Source organism: Tiliqua scincoides, chromosome 2 (genome assembly GCF_035046505.1).
Source record: "Tiliqua scincoides isolate rTilSci1 chromosome 2, rTilSci1.hap2, whole genome shotgun sequence".
Classification (NCBI taxonomy): Eukaryota; Metazoa; Chordata; class Lepidosauria; order Squamata; family Scincidae; genus Tiliqua; species Tiliqua scincoides.
The window spans coordinates 226,670,295-226,692,922 of NC_089822.1; the positions used below are offsets into that span (position 1 = coordinate 226,670,295).

At 43.2% G+C, this 22,628-nt stretch overlaps 1 protein-coding gene across 2 annotated transcripts in view; it reads left to right on the forward strand.

Moving 5' to 3' along the window:
- Positions 1 to 22,628, forward strand: part of FGD5 (FYVE, RhoGEF and PH domain containing 5) — a 152,445-nt gene that overhangs the window by 126,705 nt on the left and 3,112 nt on the right. For both annotated transcript variants that reach the window (XM_066616284.1, XM_066616283.1), the window contains exons 13-18: positions 7,240 to 7,323; positions 9,122 to 9,201; positions 13,615 to 13,714; positions 14,969 to 15,106; positions 15,883 to 15,985; positions 17,602 to 17,732. In XM_066616284.1, the coding sequence (XP_066472381.1) occupies positions 7,240 to 7,323; positions 9,122 to 9,201; positions 13,615 to 13,714; positions 14,969 to 15,106; positions 15,883 to 15,985; positions 17,602 to 17,732 (636 nt within the window). The remainder of the gene's footprint in view (positions 1 to 7,239; positions 7,324 to 9,121; positions 9,202 to 13,614; positions 13,715 to 14,968; positions 15,107 to 15,882; positions 15,986 to 17,601; positions 17,733 to 22,628) is intronic.

Genomic DNA, 22,628 nt, shown 5'->3' on the forward strand with positions numbered 1-22,628 from the left:
CCCCCACTGAGGCAGAACAAACATCCTGCCAGGATATACCAGATTCAACAATGCTAGACAATTGTGTAGCTGTGAAGTATGCCCAGCTCCCTGCTCTAAAACAGGATTGTCCATATATTATCCCTCTTACCAGTTAATGCAATTGTACTCAAATTCTTGGGAGCATAAGACACAAAGTTCTAGGGAGGTGTGGGATGATGAGTTAAATGGCATCTTCCTTCCCCACAAGTAAAAACCTAGGTGGGTTGAAAGATCCTGGGTGTGAGTCCACACTGATTTACATTACTTTTATCAGATGAACTTTACTGCTGCATCATCTCAATGCAACCTGTTCATAAGGATTGCTGCTTATTTATTATGTCTCTCTGTATATGTCTTTAGGATGTGTCAGAAATATCATGATGTATTCCTCTTTTAAAGCCAGTGTGTGATAACTCCCAATCCCCAGGCCCATGCATGAAGCAGCAGCAGACTGTATGCACATGACTGTGTGCAATGATATTTCCACAATCACAGAAGGAATTGATTAGTGAAACTGGGGAGTGGGAGTGAGGTCATGTAAATTCAGACGGAAATCCAAGATCAAAAGTTTAAGAAACACTACATGAATGCACTTAACATTGCTTCATGAGCGATGTTGCTCCATGACCACATTGCTCCATGAGCGACAAGATGGCTCAAGCAAGGGAGTCAAGCTATTGGCTATCCAGCCTAAACCTGAGCAGTCTGTTCAGTCTTATCTGGGGGTGACATGGCAGTCAGGAATGGTTGACAAATATGCAACATGCAAACAAAACTCATCATGGATCCTTTGAAGAGAAAATTGCTCTGGCCCTCTTGAACCAGTTCATTCTACCCTCCTAACCTGTTTCTTGTTGTAGCTGTTCACTGAATACAGAGGAAAAAGGAGCAGAAGCATGCTGGCTAGCCAAAGCGCCATTCCAACATGCTCCAGAGTGAGCCCCTGAACATACAGTACCTATGTTCAGTGCTTGCTTCTTTGGACCAGCACTGAATGCAAGGTCATGGGAAGTGGGTGGTAGTGGCCAAGAAGCATATCAGCCCAGAGACATGGTTAACTGGTACACTCCCATTTTCCCTCCTTACGTTGACTGGTGTAATGACTCCTGAACAGGGCTTAACAGCCCAAGTGAATGGGGGAAACTGGCAATCTGCTGAATGTTAGAGGCTCTAACTGTAATTGGTTTAGGGCAGCAAAATGTGAACTGCCAAAGAAAGTGTGAATGACATATGCTGCCACTTTTCATACTTCTGTTTAACGTTACAAGTAGGGGCAGTCTAAAATGGTAAAAGCGAAATAAGAGTGCTATAACGCAAAATTGGGCTCACAAAACGCAATATCCTTCTCAACAAATGAAAAAACATCAACATGTACCTACAAAAGTGGCTGTGGAGTGCCTGTGGATTGTCCTGAATGCTTCTGACTGTGTTTCTAAGCCCCTAACTCCCTCGGAGCTCTGTTGCTTTAACTGGCTATAGAGTCTTCTGAGCATGCTCAGAAGCTGCCAAAGAAAAATGCATAGAGCCCTATGGAAAGTGAAACTGAGCCACAGTCTGTGTTTACTCATGAGTAGGTAACCGTGCCGTGGTCTATTGGAAAGGACAAGCCAAGAGGAATGCAGTGCCATCAGAATTGTCCCAATGAGCATAGGCCCCAAAAACACTCAAGAAGGTGAACTTTACTGCCCCATCATCTCAATGCAATCTGTTCTGCAAGTAGTGCAAGTCTGAGGAACGCTGTGTAGAGCTTTTAGGCCTAGGAAGGTAGAGGTCTCCTCCACTAACCCCACCCCTCCGAGGCCTGATCCACCTCCATTCTGCCCCCTCTCCCATTACACTCCATCTCCACCTCTGTTCCACCTTCCCTGAATTCACCTTCCCTGAATTCCCTTCCCTGGCACTGAATTCACCAGCGCTGTCAGCCATCAGTGTGAATTCAGGGACAGAGCAGGCCTTCTTGCCCATGCTGCCTACTCCTGAGTTATCACAAATGTGCTTGACGACATGTTTGCACTTGTTAGCACCAGTGCAGCAGCCACTGCACTGGCCCTGCACAAGAATAGGATTGGGCTGCTAGTTTCTTTTCTAGTGGCTGTTTGCTGGTGTTTCTTTTGCATCTTTTTATTGTGACCCCCTTTGAAACAGAGAACCATTTAGCTATTTATTTTGCTCTGTGTACCAGTTGTGAACTTCCTCATTCAAGAGTAGGATAGAAATCTTCAAAAATGCGATATAAATCTTCTTAACAAGAACAACAACAAAAACAATAAATAGTGAACATAAGAACATAAGAACAGCCCCACTGGATCAGGCCATAGGCCCATCTAGTCCAGCTTCCTGTATCTCACAGCGGCCCACCAAATGCCCCAGGGAGCACACCAGATAACAAGAGACCTCATCCTGGTGCCCTCCCTTGCATCTGGCATTCTGACATAACCCATTTCTAAAATCAGGAGGTTGCGCATACACATCATGGCTTGTACTCCATAATGGATTTTTCCTCCAGAAACTTGTCCAATCCCCTTTTAAAGGCATCTAGGCTAGACGCCAGCACTACATCCTGTGGCAAGGAGTTCCACAGACCGACCACACGCTGAGTAAAGAAATATTTTCTTTTGTCTGTCCTAACCCGCCCAACACTCAATTTTAGTGGATGTCCCCTGGTTCTGGTATTATGTGAGAGTGTAAAGAGCATCTCCCTATCCACTCTGTCCATCCCCTGCATAATTTTGTATGTCTCAATCATGTCCCCCCTCAGGCGTCTCTTTTCTAGGCTCAGTTCTAGGCTAGTGAACTGGGAAGCTGGAGTAGGGAAGAGGGAAAGTTCTATTTCTGCTTGCCTGTGTTTTGTTTTCAGTTTTTTTGTCCCCTCTTTTTTTGTCATTCCTTTTCCTCTTGTCCCTGGTGACTTTCTAGACAGGAAAAGGCTTCTTTTTTTCTTTCCACATTTGTCTATCCGTCCTTGAGAAAGGTTAGTCTATGCATTAAAATGAATAAATCAAATATATGCTGTTGCAGAAGTCACCTTGCACCTGCAAAACCTAACATGAGAAGTGGCCGTGTGTGTGTTTGCGCATAGGCTTATTACAGACCAGGCTGCAGCCTTGACTGTCTTGTGCATGCCTCTCATTGAATCTGGTGTTTCCTGACCCTGTGAATCACTGTGTGCCTGCTTCCTGAGTCCAGTTTCTGCTTGTTGGTTGTTTAAGTGTCATTTCAGAGAACTCTAGAGTGAGGTACTGGCTCAGACAACACCCCAGTGCCCTGCTATTTCCTGCTATAACCTTTTACTCTCTGTCTCTCATGCACACTTCTGCCTGAAGGGATCTCTTCAAGCTAGATGTTATCTATTCACTCATGCTCTCAACAATTTCTTGAGAAACACTGCTTTGGCGTGGGCATGAATAGCTACCACCTTCCATGGTATGTTATTTAATACCCATTTTAGACACCAATCCTGGGGATTAGGTTTTAAAAAAATGTTGTAATTTGAAATTGCACTACTGATGGTAATAGTGTGTAGCAAAATGTTGTCATAAGATAGACTTTTGGCAAGAACTTTTTTTCCTAGTAGATATCAATATATTTGGATCAAATTATCAATATATTTGGACCAAATTCAGGACAAAAAGATTCAGTGAAATCCACACATCATTCATGGCAGGACTACACATTACCAGAGAACACAGTGCTGCAACCTCAAGTGGAAGCCCCATGTTGAGTTCCCCTGTTCCCCAATGTAACATATAAAGCAAGTGATGTTTATTTATTACAGTATGTGTTCCCCTACCTTGACTTCCCATCATTGACTGCTTCCTGGTGTGGGAGAGGAAATGCACATTGTAATGATGTCAGGAAACAAGCTCTTGATGAATTAGATGATATGAAGTAGAGGGACAGGGAAAATGTGACATAGGACTGCCAAATGGCAGTCCTGTGTAATAGGTAGTTTAATATCTTAGAGAGAGAAAATGCAGAGAGGAAATAACAGGCAGACTAGTCAGTCTTGTTCCAAGATCTGTGACAGCCAGATCCAATAAGATGAATGTGGCACATAGAGGGCATCTTTTATACTTTCCAAATAATAAGCCCTATTAAAATGAAACACTTGAAGAAATAAGGAGTGAGGGTTTGTGCTTGACACCATCAATTAAAGTGAAAATCAAACTTCCTGATTGGATGGTGAAGATCCAGCATTTCAGCTTCTGGCTGAAAACTTCATAAAATGGGATTGCCAGCCTGGAGATTTTGGACAAGTTGATGGACTTGCTTCAGAGTGGTGTACAGTCTCATGTTAAGGAGCTCTATATATCTTCTGAAGCAAGATGGCTAGTATGATTCCAGTACACAAAGGAGGGGAATTGTAAAGTTAAAGATCTGAAGGTATAAACAAAATAACGATATGGGTGCGACTATATGGATTATGGTACCAATGTTAATTTGAATTTCATAGTGGAAAGTCATGACTAGTGAGCCTTAAAAAAGATTATAGACATACTTCCCTATATGTAAAGACAAAACAGATGGGAAGTAACTCTAATGGGCAATTAACAAACACAACCACTATTAATGTTTAATAAAACTGAAGGATACTAATCATGGCTGCCATAGCAACAGCCTGCACGAGGGTGGTTTCCTTAATCATCACCAGCCATTCAATGTCTTGGGCTTTGTGGAACTGTTTCTTCTCCATAAAATGAACAGAATTAGTTAACGAGGTGCAGCGGTGCATGCTGGGAAGAGCCTGACAATGCCTCACATGAGCTAATTTTTTGGTTGGTAGGGTGTCTTTCACTAGCAGTAGCCACCTTTTCTGTGACTTGGAATGACCCCAAATGATATAGCTGCCTTAACAGGCAAGGAAAGGGCACAACCTTTCCTATAATTAAGTACGCTTAGCATACTGTATTCAAAGGATCCTACCAGCACCAACCTATTTCTTGTATGTATTTCTGCACAAGAAGCATCTCATTTTGGAGGCTCAGTACATGTTACAACCTGTATGAACTAAGAATGTTTTTGCAGCTTAGTAGCAAAATTAACTTCTGATGTTTTTCCTATGGCATTCATTGCTACAAACCCACATTTAATCATTATTTCCCAATGAAATTCAGTTCAGTGGGCCAGTTTTTAATAGCTGAGGTTTTTCCTCCCCTAACCTCACCAATCTCCAGGTTCCCAGAAGCCTTAATGAATTTGTCTCTATGGGTATGTTCAGTCCTTGTTAAACTGGGATTTATAATCTCATGACTGTGCAGGGGTCACTGTGATGATTATATTAATGTTGGCAGCATGGGTAATTTATGAAGCAATAAGTAAATGATACACAAACCTCTTTGACAACCCATTTGTCACCTTGTCATATGCAGTCTTCTGTTCCTGAAGTTGGAAAAATAAGCATGGGAACTTTAAAAGAAGTAGCAAGGAAGTAATTCCTTTTTGCACCTATCATTTCTGTATTATGGTAAATTCACAAAAACCTGGTTGACATAGAATCAGAGGTACCTACGTATTTTGTACCAAACAACAAATAGGAATGGGGAATTTCAACTGGGAAATGGTGCAAGGGGGAAGAGTTAAACCCCTCCTCCACCAGAAGTACAGTCTTAGTCCTAGTAGGGTCTCTCCACTCCATAGATGCATTCATCATTTTAAAAAATGAACATGTTGGGGGGGGGGGAGGATCGGGTCTGGGAAGAGGACAGGTTCAGCAGCAGTGTCAGCCACCAAATCCAGTCCTCCTTTCCAGTCCCAATACCATGGCCCAGATCCACATGGAACTCCCCCAGTGATTTCGCTGGTGTGGGTCCAAGTAGACCCCTCCATGCTGTTTCTTTAGAAACATTTCTTTACCCAGAGGAGACCTCTGAGACTGTCTCCTGCTCTGCAGTTCATATTGTTTTGGTGCACCTGCATTAGCAGGGGAAAGAAAGCATAGGACTGGGTCATTAGATATATTCTGTCAGTTAGCAGTAAGGATCATTAAATTTCATACAGACTCCTGATTTGTCCATTTTAATTCAACCTTCTGAATCCAACCCAAGCAAGATCATCAAAGGATTCAGAGAAGTGGGGTGCTGTATCATTACATTGCAAAATTGATATATAAAATATTATAAGTACAGGGCGAACCAACCAGATATGCATCAGTTCATTAGAACAGTGGTTCTCATACATTTAGCACTGGGACCCACTTTTTAGAATGAGAATCTGTCAGGACCCACCAGAAGTGATGTCATGACCAGAAGTGACATCATCAAGCAGGAAAATTTTTTACAATCCTAGGCTGCAATTCTATTCACACTTACCCAGGAGTAAGTCCCATTTACTATCATTGTTAAAAGAATATACACAGTAGCTTGTTAAAAGTACAGGTCTGTAACATTTCTCCAAATGCAATCACATACCATGGTAGCATCAAGTCTAATATATTAAAAAATAAAATATTGAAATGAATGGGGACCCACCTGAAATGGGCTCGCAACCCACCTAGTGGGTCCCGACCCACAGTTTGAGAAACGCTGCATTAGAATGTATCTCCAGCTACTTTAACTCCTACTTTCCTATAGGTTATGTCAACAGTAACATGTTGGGTACCAGTGATAAAGTATTTTATAATGATTTTCTTTTATATTGATGTATGGTCAGTATGCTGGTCCTTCTGTGCATATAACTTGCCCAACATGATTAGAAATGGGAGTTCTTAGAACCTCTTCCATCCTCAACTGATAACTAGTAATAAGTACAATTGACACAGCAGAGCTTCCCATTTCTTCTTCTTTGCAAATTATTGGGCATCCTTGGGAAGAATTGTTCTTAAATGGTAGGAAATAAATATATTTCATAAATAAAATTAAGAGTTTAAAGGTTCTTAATTCTGGAATCATATACTCTTTGCAGTTTTTGGTGACAGAGCTCTTTAGTAGGGAAAAAACCAAAACCCCTATATACCTTCTGTGAGTCAGGTCCTGAGTGGCAAGCTAAGCAGGAGGTGCAGCAGTCATTTGCCCACTCCACCGCAAACACCTGACTACATTTTTACCAATGCAATATGATCTTTGCAGAAGCTTAAACCCTGATCTGAAATGTGGAGAACAGTTCTGTCTTCAGTAAACATTCAGGTAGTTCATCAAGTTGCTCCTTGTGCTGGACCCTGAATACCAGCAAGACTCATAAGGCACAGTGCAAGTAATTGATTTCTTCTTTCTCTTTATACAGATGAATGATGTTCTGCTGTATACGTATCCCCAGAAGGATGGCAAGTATCGCCTGAAAAACACCTTGGCTGTGTCTGGCATGAGGGTAATCTTATGCCCCGTCTTTTTGTTTCTCTCTAAATTTCATTTAACTGAAAACCTGGCGGTGTGCTTTTTGTGACCAGTGTTTGTCTGTTCTCATAGCTGGGAAAGGAAAAGGGAACATCTCCAGATTTGTTAGTTCTTTATTTCAGCTAGAGAGGAAAACAAGATACAGTTAAAACACAAGAGTTTTAAAACAAGTTCAAAAGCCGTGAACAAGCATGTTAATTAAGTCCTAATGAGGCAATTTGCAAATGGACTTGATATGAATAATGTAAAACAAAATCAGATTTACTGTCCAATCAGGATTCTGCATAGCTCTTTTTGAGGGTACTGAGAACTGTATTAATAGTTCAGGGACTGAGGCAGCAATAGTAGAAAAGGAACTGGCCCACAACCACCTAAGAATACAACAAAACACGATTGGACCTGGCACTAATCTACTCTAGCTTTCTTGAACTGTGTGAAAATTATCCCTGATCAGGGCCTCCATCTATTTTCCCATCTCCTCTCTTCCTATTGTTTGTAGGGATCTGTAACCAGTGAGGGTGATTGGCCTAGAAGCTGAATGACTTGTGGGTTGAATATTCTGCCAATTTTTAAACTGAAAGAAAACCCACGCCAAAAAAACCAGTGTAGTCAGTTCCCTCAGCAATTACTACATAGATTGTTGATTACATAAGAACATAAGAAGAGCCCTGCTGGATCAGGCCAAGGGCCCACCTAGTCCAGCTTCCTGTATCTCACAGTGGCCCACCAAATGCCTGAGGGAGCACACAAGACAACAGACACAACCTGCGTCCTGGTGCCCTCCCCTACATCTGGCAATCAGAGGCAGCTTGCCTCTAAAACCAAGAGCTTACACATACCTACTATGACTTGTAACCCATAATGAACTTTTTCTCCAGAAATTTGTCCAATCCCCTCTTAAAGGCATCCAGGCAAGATGCCATCACTACATCCTGTGGCAAGAAGTTCCACAAACTAATTACACGCTGGGTAAAGAAATATTTTCTTCTGTCTGTCCTAACTCTTCCCAACACTCAACTTTCGTGGGTGAACCCTGGTTCTGGTGTTATGTGAGAGGGAAAAGAGCATCTCTCTATCCCTTGACTCTGTCCATCCCCTGGACAGAGGGGATTTGATTGTTACTTATCAAAAAAATTTTGAATGGGTCAAACCTTTAAAGGATAAAAATCTCCTGATTGTGGGAGCATTCATTTCCCCACCTTCACAGCTGTGGAGAGCTGCTGTGCTCCAGGGATCTGCAATTTGAGCAACTATGGAAAATGTGGGATCTACCTTTACCATAGACCAGCATATCTAAACCAGTGGTACTTGAGGTGGTGTCTGGTGCTACACAAGGTACCCCCCTGATCCCCACTGTCTGCCAGAAAGACCAGTAATGCAACACAACAAGCAGTGATAGGAGCCTTGGCTTGGCGGGCAGAGCTTTAGCGTGTGCTTTTTGTTTACTTGAAAAAGCCCTGAGGGCCCAATTCTATCCAACTTTCCAGCTCCAGTGCAGCCATGCCAACAGGGTGCACATTGCATCCTGCAGTGGGAGGACAGTCATGAAAGCCTCATTTGTTCCCTTACCTTGGGGCTCTATAGTGGCTGCATCAGTGATGGAAAGTTGGATAGGACTGGGCCTAAGCCTCTCACCACTGTTCGTTGCATCAGACTGCCCCACAGGGTACAGTGCGCATCACACTGGAGCAGCTACACTGGCGCCAGGGGAATTATGCTGAATTGGGCTGTAACTTCCTTCTTTGCTTCACACAAATGCCACTTGTCTCTAGGTTAGCCGTCCAGTGACAGAAAAAGCCCAAAATGTCCTGAAGATTGAATATGCTGAAAACTGCCTAATATTATCAGCAAGGTAAGCAGTATCGTACCGCTATTTATTTTTTAATCCAACTCCAGGGCAGTTCAGCTGCTCCCTGAGACCTCCTTAGTGTTTGACTATATTTAAACTTAATTCATGGTGTTGTGGTAGATAATGGCTGAGTGTCCGGGTATAGGGGGGCCCTGTAGCTGCAGATCCTATATCCACGGATTCACTTATCATAAGAACATAAGAACATAAGAACAGCCCCACTGGATCAGGCCATAGGCCCATCTAGTCCAGCTTCCTGTATCTCACAGCGGCCCACCAAATGCCCCAGGGAGCACACCAGATAACAAGAGACCTCATCCTGGTGCTCTCCCCTACATCTGGCATTCTGACTTAACCCATTCCTAAAATCAGGAGGTTGCGCATACACATCATGGCTTGTACCCCATAATGGATTTTTCCTCCAGAAACATAAGAACAAATGTCCATGGATCAGATCTGTGCCCCCCCTGTGCATGCCCTCCCGTGTGCCCCCTCTGGTGCCAAGGTGCCACTCCCTCGCCTCTGAGGGTCCTCTGAGCCCAGCAGAGCCCGTGGACATCCACCCGTGGCCTCGACTGGGCTTAGACTGAGCCTTTAGGTTTAAAAAAATGTGACTTCAGTTTCTCTGTGAAACCAGAAATAATAATTTTCATGCCTTATAAGGAGAAACCGGAAGTCATTTTTTTTTACCTTAAGTCTGAGCCCAAATGTTTGCAGCCTCTGCTGGGCTCAGAGGACCCTCTGGAGATGAGAGGAGCAGATCTTCCCTTGACTCTGGAGGATAGGGGAAGGTGTTCAATTGTATCTGTGGTTTCACTTAATCTCATGGTGTTCCAGATCTGAACCCCCATGGATACGGGGGCATGCCTGTATTAAGAAAGCAACACTTATAGGAAGGTGAAGCCTTCACCTCAGTGCTGCCAAGGATTTTAAACAAAGAGCAGAAAATCTATTTCTAATAGATCTGTGGCCCATTCTGTGATATTTTCTCACTTTTTCTAACCTTGTCACGCTTTGTCTGTTTCACTTCTTATAACTTCACTTGTCAAGGCATGGCCCTGAGGGAACTGAGGGGGACATAATTAGCCAATTCTGCACAGTAGGCTTAAAGGCGTTTTATAGCACTTAAATGACAGAGGAAAGATTAAAAACTTTACTGACAATGTAATGGGGTCTCTGTTTACAAGGAGCTTTGCTAATGAATTAGCAGCCATCACAAACAAGAAGCGCATTAAGGATGTTCACAGGTTCAATGGCAGCAGGAGTCCATACATCTATTCTGAACAGTGATGGAATGGCACTTTGCTGCTGCGTGATCTGTAGCACTCCGGGATGCTGTGAGTGGCAGCAGCAGGTCGGATCTAGGTATCCCACCTGACAATGACATCATTACCAGGCAGAGAAATATTGTGGGAACAGCCAACAGTACAGCCAGTCTGAGTTCTGTTTACTGGAACTGTAGTGGCACAGTGGGCGGTTCCAAAGGAAGGTGAGCCAAGCAGGGGTAGGTGGCAAAGGAGGGAAGTTGGAGATGGAGGAGAAAGGCAGGGAGCAAGAGAGCAAAGGAAGGGCGAGTCGGAAAGTAGAGGTGAAAGAGAAGACTGTAAGGGGGGTAGTGGAGAACTGCAGCAGTAAAGCAAGTAAAGCAGTGAGAGGAAAAAGGTGGAGGCAAGGAAGAGATAAAGGAAAGGTGAAGAAGGCTGGCTGATCCATTCATGAGGCCACAACTGAAGTCGTTATCCCTCTCTCCTCATTGCCACTATCACACACTCATTTGTTCCTTCCGGGCCCAATCCACACCACTGCTCAAAGGAAGAGGACAAGGCAAGTGGCGGTGCTGCTCCTTCACCTGCTGTTGTCCTCTCTTACGCACTTGGAGAGGGCAGGTGATACAGAAAGGAGGAAAAGCTCATCCATGGTACTAATCCAAGTGGAACTTGTGAGTGGCAAGTCGCTGGTTACAGCAAACTTGCAGGGGGTGTCCCAAGCCTGCAGCCATCCACCACGTCCCCCAGCCACCTTGCTGCCTGGCTGCACCACCTGGCAACTGCTCCATTGTCTTCTCACTTGGTCAGAAAGTGTGGTGAGCTGCTTTCTTCCTCCTCCAGCTCCAACCTGATCCTTTCCTCAAGCACTTTCAGGTGTCCAGGAAAAGAACCATCATCTTTCCTCCCCATCACTTCTTATAAGATGTCCAGGTTGGAAAGACCATAGAATCACAAATATCAGAGTTGGAAAGGTCCTACGTAATCACTGAGTCCAACCTCCTGCAGATGCAGGCTAACCACAACTACAACATCCCCACTAGGTGGCTTAAAGACCTCCAGTGATGAACCATGTACCACCTTCTGAGGTAGACTGTATTCCACTGCCAAACTGTTTGTACTGTTAGGAAGTTCTTCCTAACGTTAATCAAAACATTAAAGTAGCTCCCTTGCTGCAATTTAATGCAGATGCAGTGTTGGGGAGGGGAGGTGAAACTCCACCTACTAAAGTTTTGCTTGTTTAGGAGCTAATAAGGGCCTTGGAGTCTTGTTAGAAAAAAAAGTTGGCAACTCTAGTATCAAGGACTTTAACGTGGAAACTATCTTGCAAATAGGAATTTCAGGGTGAAAGAAAAGCAGTGTTAATTTTGACTAGTGTGGAAAGTAAGTAAGCCTGGAAGTCAGGGCCACAAGGTGAGGTATGGTATCTTATCTCATTATGCCTCTGTCCTGGGCCCTCTTTTCTCCAGCAGGGTCATTGAGTTTTATAACAGCTGATGTTTTTCACAGTTAAGTGCTCACTCATGGGGGTGTTGGGGATTCAGTCTCAGCCAAGGATCATTGACCAGCTCTTGCTTTTCTCCCACAGAAAGGTAAACTAGTCTCAGGTGTCTTTGTTCAGTAGCTATGTGGAGCTCAAGCCAAGGAGAACACAACAGACGGGTGGCAGTACTGATGCTAGTGGGAATATTCTAGGCAGGGAAATTGAAGGCAGTTTGTTCTAATGCTTCACACAGGTCAGAGAGCTCAACATTGCACACCTACAGAGGAGCAGGCAGCCAGAGTCGTATATCATTTAAATACAGACCTAAATCTGAAGCTGTTCTTTGATAAAGGGGAACTTATTTTGATGGTAATATTTATCGGTTTCATTCATTCTCAGCCGTTTGCCATCTCTTAGCCATTGGAACAAGGTGCAACACTAGAATTCTACAAAATTATAAAAACAAGTCACTCTGCACAAAATTAATTAGGAATTGTTATCAGTAGGACTACAAATCACCCCAAATGCCATCTAACAGAAAGCTAGAAAGAATCAGGTATGCTGCATAAGCAGGCTTAGGGAAGATTTATCTCTCTCTTCCCCTATAGCAGGGGTGCTCAAACTTTCAACTTTAGGGATGCTGGACCTTTAACAAGTGTATAGAAGAGAGAATTGTAGTAGGTGCAACTTGTCATCCCACAGATGACAGGCTACACCTGCTGAAATTCTCTCTTCTGTACACTTGTTAAAGGTCCAGCATCCCTAAAGTTGAAAGTTTGAGCACCCCTGCCCTATAGCTAGTGCCTTTAACTATTGTAGAGAAATGGGTATTTTGGCAGGTGCAGCTTTTTAAACCCTTCCATGCTGAACTGTACCTGCCAAAATTATCTCTTCTATATAATGGTTAAAGGTATAGGCACTCTGTCCCCCTTTGTATCTGGTAACCCTGCCCATAGCTGCTCCTCAACCCTCATCCAAGCTGCTGGTGGGACTCCTGGTTTAGGCAAATAGAAACCTCTCAGATTCAGGACAGAAGGTTTGGAACACCATTAAAAATAATATTGTTTTGTACACCACAGAAAAAAAAATATTGAGACAAATTCAGTCAGAGTTTTGTGACTCAAATGAAAAACCATCAACACATTTTCAGCATAACTAGAGGGGATGGAAGGAAATCTGTGCTCTTATTGCTGAGTGTGTGTGTTTAAATGTATCTGCAAGGGGAATGGTTGCAATCAGGACCATGGAGCTGGGAGGTTAGTGCCTGATCAAAATCCCCCTGTGGGATACAACATTCAAGGACCCATATGGGGTAAATAGAAGCTTCTGGAGCAGGGGATACGGAAATAATTTTGATTGAAGTCCCAACCAACAGACAGAAAGTCAGACCTTGTCAAGAAGTATGTTCACTGCTCATTTTTCATAGCACAACAGTGACCTCTAGTGACCAGTTAGCAATACTTTCCAGAGCAAGTGAATTAATCAGAATTCCCCTGTCGAGGGCACACTGACAGACTGCTGTGAATTTAAGAGCTGTGGTGATTAGCTCAATCTGTGGCCATTTCAAATGCTTCAGCAGAAGAGGAAGAAAACCTTAAGGGAAAATCCCCTTCAGTCAAAAACAGCAAACTCTTAACTTTGACCAAGTGGCTGCATTTCTCCCCACAGCTCCTGTTCTGAAAGAGACGAGTGGTACAGCTGCATCAGCAGAAGCATCCCAGATGACTACAAGGCTCACAGTGCAGCTGCTTTTCACAACAGTGTGGAAGTAAGTGCCGAGTCCAGCAGGTTATCTGACCTATTCTGAGAGCAGGTTTAAGAAAAGGAGTCCCCTATGGCCAGGCATTTGAAAGTCTTTCCATGGAAATTGTGCCCTCCCAAAGCTGAAGAATGAAGGTCATCAGAGCACCTGTGTTTAATATTCATTCTGCTGAGGTTGCTCCTGGAATACAAAATATGTTTTAGTTTATTAGACAGTGAGCTGTAGAGGAGCTTCTAGGCGCTTCATTGGAAGACAGGAAGGAAAAATTCAGCCTTGCAATTTCCTGGAAAACACTCTCCTGTGAAATCTGCCTTGTGTGGATTGAGCTGAGGAGTGCTAGTGGAATGGATGAACATGTCATGGCAAGACTAGGTGGCCTTTTCATGATTTGAAATGCCAAGTGCCAAACTAGATGCTTGGGAAACTGCAGGTTTGTGAAACTCATGTTTGCCACGCTAACACAGAGGTGGATCTTCTTTTTCTCCTTTGCAATGGTAGAGGCAGGAAGGATGACTGACTGCCACAGTGGCACTGTGCATGTGTGTTCCAGTTCCTCTAGGGCAGTCATTTGCAACATTTTTCTTCTCATGACCTCTGGTTTTCTCTGTGGTCTTTGCCTCTTGTGCTGTTGCTTCTGGGAGACTCTTCCAGATTCTGTGGCTCTATTTCTAGGGCAACTGCCTATAGTGATGAATTGTCCTTCCTGCTAATGGAGAAGAGGGACAGACAATTTGTTACTATAGACAATTGCTCTAGAAACAGAGCTGCAGAATCCAGAGAAGTTTTTCAGTGACTTTTAATGCTGCGCTCCAGATTCCTTTGGCACACCTGAGGACCCTTCACAGCATGCCAATGTGCCGTGACACACCAATTGAAAATAATTGCTCTAGGGATTGCACCATTTTGACTGGCTTCCAGAGACCATTTGGCCCCCTTGTGAAAGTGAAGAGGAAAAATGCCCCCAAGATGGCACTTTGTGTCTTGCACAGAGAGGGTGCTTTGTATAGCACTGTGTTTTGCAAGATAATGTAGTGCCCAGAGCAGCTGCTCTTTTTTGTTGAAACACAGGCAAAGCATGATCCTGGAGGCACTTTCCTTCCCTCTGCTGCAAGCAGGAGTCAGGTGTGTTTGCAAATGAGACTTTTCATGGGGAATGGTGAACACTCGTCTTAAACACAGAAAATGATCCATACAATGCATAGGTTATATTAAATGGTAATACTAAAAATAACCCAATGTATTTCTGTGCTTTATTTTCAGCTTCGGGAAAGACTAGGAATACCTTTGGGTGAGAGGCCTCCAACTTTGGTTCCTGTGTCTCACGTTATGATGTGCATGAATTGTGGCTGTGACTTTAAACTCACCTTAAGGCGCCATCATTGCCATGCATGTGGGAAGGTAAGCTTGATTGGATTGGATAAGCTTTAGGTCCCCCAACCAGCTTTCACTGGTCCAGACTAAAACACAGCATGTCCACCATATTTTATTTTTTTATTATGTCTTTATTTTAATATCTAAAGCAGTGTTTCTCAAATTGTGGGTTGTGAGCCGATTTCAGGTGAAATGAAATAAACATTTCAATAGTTTATTTTTAACATATTAGACTTGATGCTACCATTGCATGTGACTGCATTTGGGGAAACATTACAGAGTTGTACTTTTAACAAGCTACTCTGTATATGCTTTTAACAATGATAGTAAATGGGACTTACTCTTGGGTAAGCGTGGGTAGGATTGCAGCCTAGGATTGTTAAAAATGTTCGTGTTTGATGATGTCACTTCTCGTCATGACATCAATTCTGTGGGTCCTGACAGATTCTCATTTTAAAAAGTATGTCCTGGTGTTAAATGTTTGAGAACCACTGATCTAAATGCAACAAATAAGAAAAATTATCAAAAAGTAAGCCCTTTGTAGGATCACATAATGACAGTTCCTATTCCAGTAAAAAAAAGTCAGTTTCTCAGTTGTTGATGCTATTATTACTTCTATAACTTCTATAATAATAATAATAATAATAATAATAATAAATAATGCCATATATGTGCATGGTGCTTTGCACAGAATGAGAAGACTTGTAAAGGTCCATGCACATGGTTTTGCTTCCTTTCCTGTAGCTGACCTTGTCTGCCAGCATCTCTGTTTCTGCAGCTTTTTATCTCTTGTGTTCGTATAGATTGTATGTCGAAATTGTTCAAGAAACAAGTATCCTCTGAAGTACCTCAAAGACCGACTAGCAAAAGTCTGTGATGGCTGCTATTCAGAACTGAAGAGGAGAGGTTAGTCCTCTGTGCCCCTCCATGATTAAGCCAATGAAAACTCTGTAGGCATACAAAAGCTTCTGAGAATAGCAGACTTTGGCTACTTTTGCAAGGACCAGCTTTTTTCCTCCAACAAAAGTCATTCTAGACCTTTTTATTTAGGGAAGCTTCTAAATGTTGACAATCAGGGAGGGGGGGAACAGTTTTTATGAAACATACTTTAATCTGTGATCCAATTGTGTGTTATTTTTGTGGTTTTAATGTTATTAGTACTGTTTTTATTGTATTGAAATATTGTTTGTAAAATGCCTTGAGGGCCCTTAAGCGGGGTGGAAAGGAGGGGTATGTATGTATGTATAAATATCAGCTGTTCATCCAGGAGTTATCAGGACAGCAGAAAGGCTTGGAACAATTGGCCACACTCTAGCACTCCCTGAGGGCAAAATTTATGGCCCTGAGGCCAAAATTTATGGGCAGGAGGTCTGGTCTAGAGGGTAGAGCCTCTGTCTGCCTGAAGATAACATCCACAAGGTCGCCAGTTGGATGCCACCGGCACCGTGCGACCTTGGAGCAGCTGACAAGCTGAAGCCGAGCAATTCCATCTGCTCTGAGCGTGGGAGGATGGAGGCCAGAATGTGAAGCCAGATCGGAATGATCGGTTTACATAGGCAGGCTTTATTAAATCCCTTATTAAATAGGGATTTTTACAATTTCAAAGAAGGTTCTTTCTTTCAAGAACACCTTGAATGTAGTCGTTCTTGAAAGAAAGAACCTTCTTTGAAATTGTAAAAATCCCTATTTAATAAGGGATTTAATAAAGCCTGCCTATGTAAACCGCCTTGAATAAAGTCTTGAATAAAGACCAAGAAAGGCGGTATATAAATATCTGTTGTTGTTGTTGTTGTTTTGATGTGAGGTTAGACCAAAATTGACACAGGTGAAGGAGGCCTGTATTCAAGCTTTGACAGTGTGAAAATATCTGAACAGTGCAATCCTATGCATGTCTGCTCAAGAGTAAGTTCCACTATTTTCAGTGGGGCTTACTCCCAAGAAAGTGTGCATATGATTGCAGCCTAAGGGCACAATCCTAACCAGGTCTACTCAGAAGTAAGTCCTATTTTGTTCAATGGGGCTTACTCTCAGGAAAGCGTGGTTAGGATTGCAGCCTAAGTTATCAAGGAAATTATTTTATGCAGCTTCTGCTGCAAAATATCATTACCACAAAAAATTCAGACCAGTTGCCTTTTATGCGTAGCGGTTAGAGTGTCAGTATGGTGGCATAGGAAGAGTGTCAGGCTTGAACAAGGAAGGTTCCATTCAAATCCTCCGTCATCTATGAAACTCATTGGGCCAGTGACCACCTCTCTACCTAGCCTACTTCACAAGGTCATTATTAGGGTACAGTGGGAAAATCCAGCTAAGCTATCCTAAGCTGTAAATCATGTAAATGACTAATAATCATTAATACTGCAAAGATTAATAGCACTGATTAATACAGATTAATAATACTGCAAAGTTCATTGAAGGCTGGGTTAGTTCCTTGCACATAAAACAAGAGCAACTCAGTGGGGAAAGCCGAGATAAATAAATCTCATTAATAAATAAAATTTCTCTTCCTATTTCTACTGTTACAGAGCGACCAATGAGCATGAGCTTCCCTACAAGTTCATCCAGGTTTTCAGGCAGTGCCTTCTCGTCTGTCTTCCACAATATCCACTACACGTCTTTCAAAAGACAAAAGAAAATTCCTTCAGCTCTTTTGGAGGTAGGATCAAGAATACCCACAAAAAGGCAAGGGAACTCTGGGACTGCATACTGAGACTATAGGACTCTCCAGTTCTGGTTATTTTCTGCATTACAGAACTAAGCTGCTCTGTATTCTCTGTGTCATGAGCTTTTATCAGGATAGTCCTGTTCCCAAGCCTAACTTTGGAATTAAATCCTTTCCCAACATTGGAATGGAAGGCATTTTCCCTTTGAAAATGTCAGTTAATATGGTTTAAAATGTAATTTGTTCATTGAAACACTTTTTAAAAATTTGTTTATTTCACAAATGAAAGTCTGTGGCAGAGAATTCCACAAGTTAATTGTGCATTGTGTGAACACATTATTAAAATCGACTGATAAAATTGAAACACCTGTTACATCCTGCCCCCATGTGGTTATAAAGATCTATCAAAATAAAGTTACATCTTGCAAATTACACTTAAATTCTAAGCTAGAAAAGTTTCCTTTCTACATGCTGTTGTGTTTCAGCACAATATATTTTGGGAAATAATGTTTCTACCTTGTCACACCATTTTTAAATCAATGCTGGCATTAAAAGTCATAGTCACTGTATGGCAGTGGTTCTCAAAATTTTCCAGCTCACGCCTCCCCTGATCCTTGCAGCCATTGGCCACGGCTCCCCATTACAACACCTCACCTCAGTTACCCCCAAAATGGGGATGAAGGTGTTATAATTATACACTACAAACAAGGCTGCCAGCACTCTGAGGCTGCAATCCTAACCACACTTACCTGAGAGTAAGCCCCACTGAACAAAATAGGACTTACTTCTGAGTATACCTGGTTAGGATTGTGCCCTGAGTTTGTTAGCAGCACACCTGGAGGGTTTTGGAAGGGGGGAAGTGATGGATTTGCAGGAGGGGAAGACTTTGTTTTGTGCGTATCTGCTAATTGCAAACTGAGACCCAGAGACTGTTTGGCTGGAATCCTAACCCCACTTTCCTGGAAGTAAGTCCCGTTGAACACAATAGAACTTACTTCTGAGACCTAGCTAGGAGTGTGCCTTTTGTCTTACAATAGCAGCCAACAGAGTACCCCCCCCCCAAGAGGAGGCAGGAGGAAAAAAGGGAGTGGCTGAAAAGGAATGGGGATTTTTATTTTTAATCAATTTTTGGAGACAAAGCCATCAAGAGTGGCTTTTTTTCTTTTTTGAAGGGAGGAAATAGAGAAAGGTGAGGATCCTGGGTTAAGCTGACACAGACCCCCAAGCCTGTGTAGGTCTACTCAGAAATAAGCCCCATTTGAGTCAATGGGGCTTACTCCCAGAAAAGTGTGGAAAGGATAAGATTACAACTCACCCCAAAGTAGATGGGGGCTGCTCACACACATACACCCAACATGCAGATGCCACCCCTGTTCCCCCCAGGCAAGATGGAGGGATGCAGGCTGGGGCATTTGGACACCCCCCCCCCCACTAGGAGCAGGCTGGCTCCTTCCTTCCCAAGCAGCCTTGACCAATCCCAGGATGCCCAGGGGGAGGGGCAAACTGGGAAACATAGTCCTTGGGGCGAGGTTGCACATGGAGAGAGCTCCATGATGAGATGCAGCACCTCTGCCTGCCTGCCCAGCCAGCCTTCTCTCCCACCTCCCCCCACCATGTTTCACACTCCCTCCCAGCCTCACGCTGCCCCACCCACCTCGTTCACAGCTGCAGAAAAGCAGCAAGTCAGCAGGCAGCACATGCAGCAGAGCTCAGCAGCAGAGCAGCTGCGGGCCACCTCTCTCCCAGTAGAACTCACAGTTCTATGCAGATATATAGTCAGATCTATGTTTTTCGTATAGTTCAGCTGCCCTAGCCTTTTAAAAGTTGTCTAAGTTATCAGCATATCTGTGTAGACTTAAGAAATTGCAAAAGCATTCCTGGGTGGATAAAAATGATTTTTAAAAACCCTGAACACTGACTCTCATTTCTTAAATGTCAGTCTTATTATCTCTTTGTGAAAAGAAACACGCCAGCATCTTGTTTAAAAGGAAACTGAATTCAATACAAGCACATTCGTATATACTTCCTATCTTCTAAAATTGACTTATGACTATCAAACAAAAGAACATAAGAACAGCCCCACTGGATCAGGCCATAGGCCCATCTAGCCCAGCTTCCTGTATCTCACAGCGGCCCATGAAATGCCCCAGGGAGCACACCAGATAACAAGAGACCTGCATCCTGGTGCCCTCCCTTGCATCTGGCATTCTGACATAGCCCATTTCTAAAATCAGGAGGTTGCACATACACATCATGGCTTGTAACCTGTAATGGATTTTTCCTCCAGAAACTTGTCCAATTCCCTTTTAAAGGCATCCAGATCAGACACCATCACCACATTCTGTGGCAAGGAGTTCCACAGACCAACCACACGCTGAGTAAAGAAATATTTTCTTTTGTCTGTTCTAACTCTCCCAACACTCAATTTTAGTGGATGTCCCCTGGCTCTGGTGTTATGTGAGAGTGTAAAGAACATCTCTCTATCCACTCTGTCCTTCCCGTGCATAATTTTGTATGTCTCAATCATGTTCCCCATCAGGCGCCTCTTTTCTAGGTTGAAGAGGCCCAAACGCCATAGCCTTTCCTCATAAGGAAGGTGCCCCAGCCCAGTAATCATCTTAGTCGCTCTCTTTTGCACCTTTTCCATTTCCACTATATCTTTTCTGAGATGCGGTGACCAGAACTGGACACAATACTCCAGGTGTGGCCTTACCTTCAATTTGTACAACAGCATTATAATATTAGCCGTTTTGTTCTCAATACCTTTTCTAATGATCTCAAGCATAGAACTGGCAAAACATTGAATTAAAGGCTACATTTCTACATAATAAAAACCATAGGGAACACTATCTGGGATAAAACATTCTAGATAAGGCACTCTAGTGTTTATTAGTGTGGGCTTCCTACTGGGTTGAAGGACTAGCACATCAGATCAGATGCTAGGATCCAAGAGATGCCATCCACTCTGTCATCAGGATTACCCTTGGTACTCATAAGGCTGATCTTGTACAGTACCCCTATTTTATTCCCTCCAGCTACCTGAGCCCTGCAAAATGCTCAGCTTCAAATTATGAATATTTATGATCTTGTCAGTTAAAAATGAATATTTTTGTTTTGCCAAGTGACCTCCACCCTGAGTTTATTGTAAGCTCTGGCTCAACCCTTGACATGCTTATTTAGAAAGACCTACTTTCTCCAATGGGACCTGCTTCCAAATAAGTGTGCATTAAGTAATTATCTGATGCAGCATCTTTGTACTTGAAATCATGCTGTGGTCCAGGTAGAAATAATTAAGAAGTGCATGTGAGTTGCATTACTGAAGGTTAAGGATTATACACTGTAGATTATATAAAGCATCCACTGAGTTGCAAATCCATCTGTTTTAATTATTTTTTTGCCATCTGTTAGCATTCATGCTTGTTCAGAAAATACTGTATCATGATTAATTTGGAGAAAGTGTCTGTTACAAGGCATTCATTTTCCTAAGGTGCTGGGTTACATAAGAAGAGCCCCGCTGGATCAGGCCATAGGTCCATCTAGTCCAGCTTCCTGTATCTCAGTGGCCCACCAAATGCCTCAGGGAACACACAAGACAACAAGAGACCTGCATCCTGGTGCCCTCCCTTGCATCTGGCATTCTGACGTAGCCCATTTTGAAAATCAGGAGGTTGTACATACACATCATGGCTCGTAACCCATAATGGATTTTTCCTCCAGAAATTTGTCCAATCCTGTTTTAAATGCATCTAGGCCCAATGCCATCACCACATCCTGTGGCAAAGAGTTCCACAGATTACCTACATGCTGAGTAAAGAAATATTTTCTTTTGTCTGTCCTAACCCTCTGTCGTAGACTTCGTACACTTCCAGGGTTTTGGGGTGCTCAGAGTTCTTGGTTCTTGAACCCTAGAGCCCTCAAGGACCCCTGTTTGGTAGTACTGCCACCACCCTGTATGTGCCAGCGTCTCAGTCCAGGGACTCTGAGACCCTCTAGGCTTAATTCTATCCCTTGCAGGCACTGAGCACTCTCTGAGCCTCAGTCCTCAAGTTACTAGTCCTCAATGAGGATTTGGTAGCTTGCTGAACGGCTAGGCAGGATTCTGAACCTTTGTCCCCAACAGACAATGAAACAACTTAGTAAAAGGATTTTTACTTTATTAAGGGTTACATAGGGTTACATAAAGTACATAGGGTTACATAAAGTTACAAAAGGCAGCAAATGCTAGAGGCATAAAACTTCTCAGAAACATATCAGCATTAAAATAACAAAGCTAACTGGCTATCTCTATTATTCCCTAACTCTCACCTGGGTAAGCTTTCTTTTGTAGCTCTTTCCTCCAAGTTACCTATGAGGCCATATGGCCCTGGCGGGCTCTCCGCCTGCAGGGTGTTGCACCCATGCCAAAAGACAACACACCCCTTTAGGCTTTGTTCTTATCCTTCACTTGCTAACAGGACTCAGGTGACTCTGTACTCATTTAAACTGTCCAATCAGAGACCCTTGGGGCCAGAAACTTCCCGAAGTGGGGCTGGATGCTATCCCTCTTAGTTCTTTCCCTCCCCACTGAAGATTCATGGGCACCTCTCTGTCTGTTTAGGTGCTACATTATCACCTTCCATTGAGTTGTAAATTCCTTGCAGCTAGGACTGCAAGCCACTTCTCTGTTACTGGGTTACTTTGGTTCAGGCTTTACATGCTCCTAGGCCTAAACTGTACATATTCATGACACTCTCCCAACACTTACTGTAGATACTCACCTATAAGGTGATAAATTTGCACCCGGAAATGGTGGGAGAATTGCCCCCCCCCTCGTCTTATCTGCGCAGTCATGCAGGCAGACTGAGGGGGCAAAGGCGCCATCTGCACCCTGCCTGGGTCAGGGAGGGACTC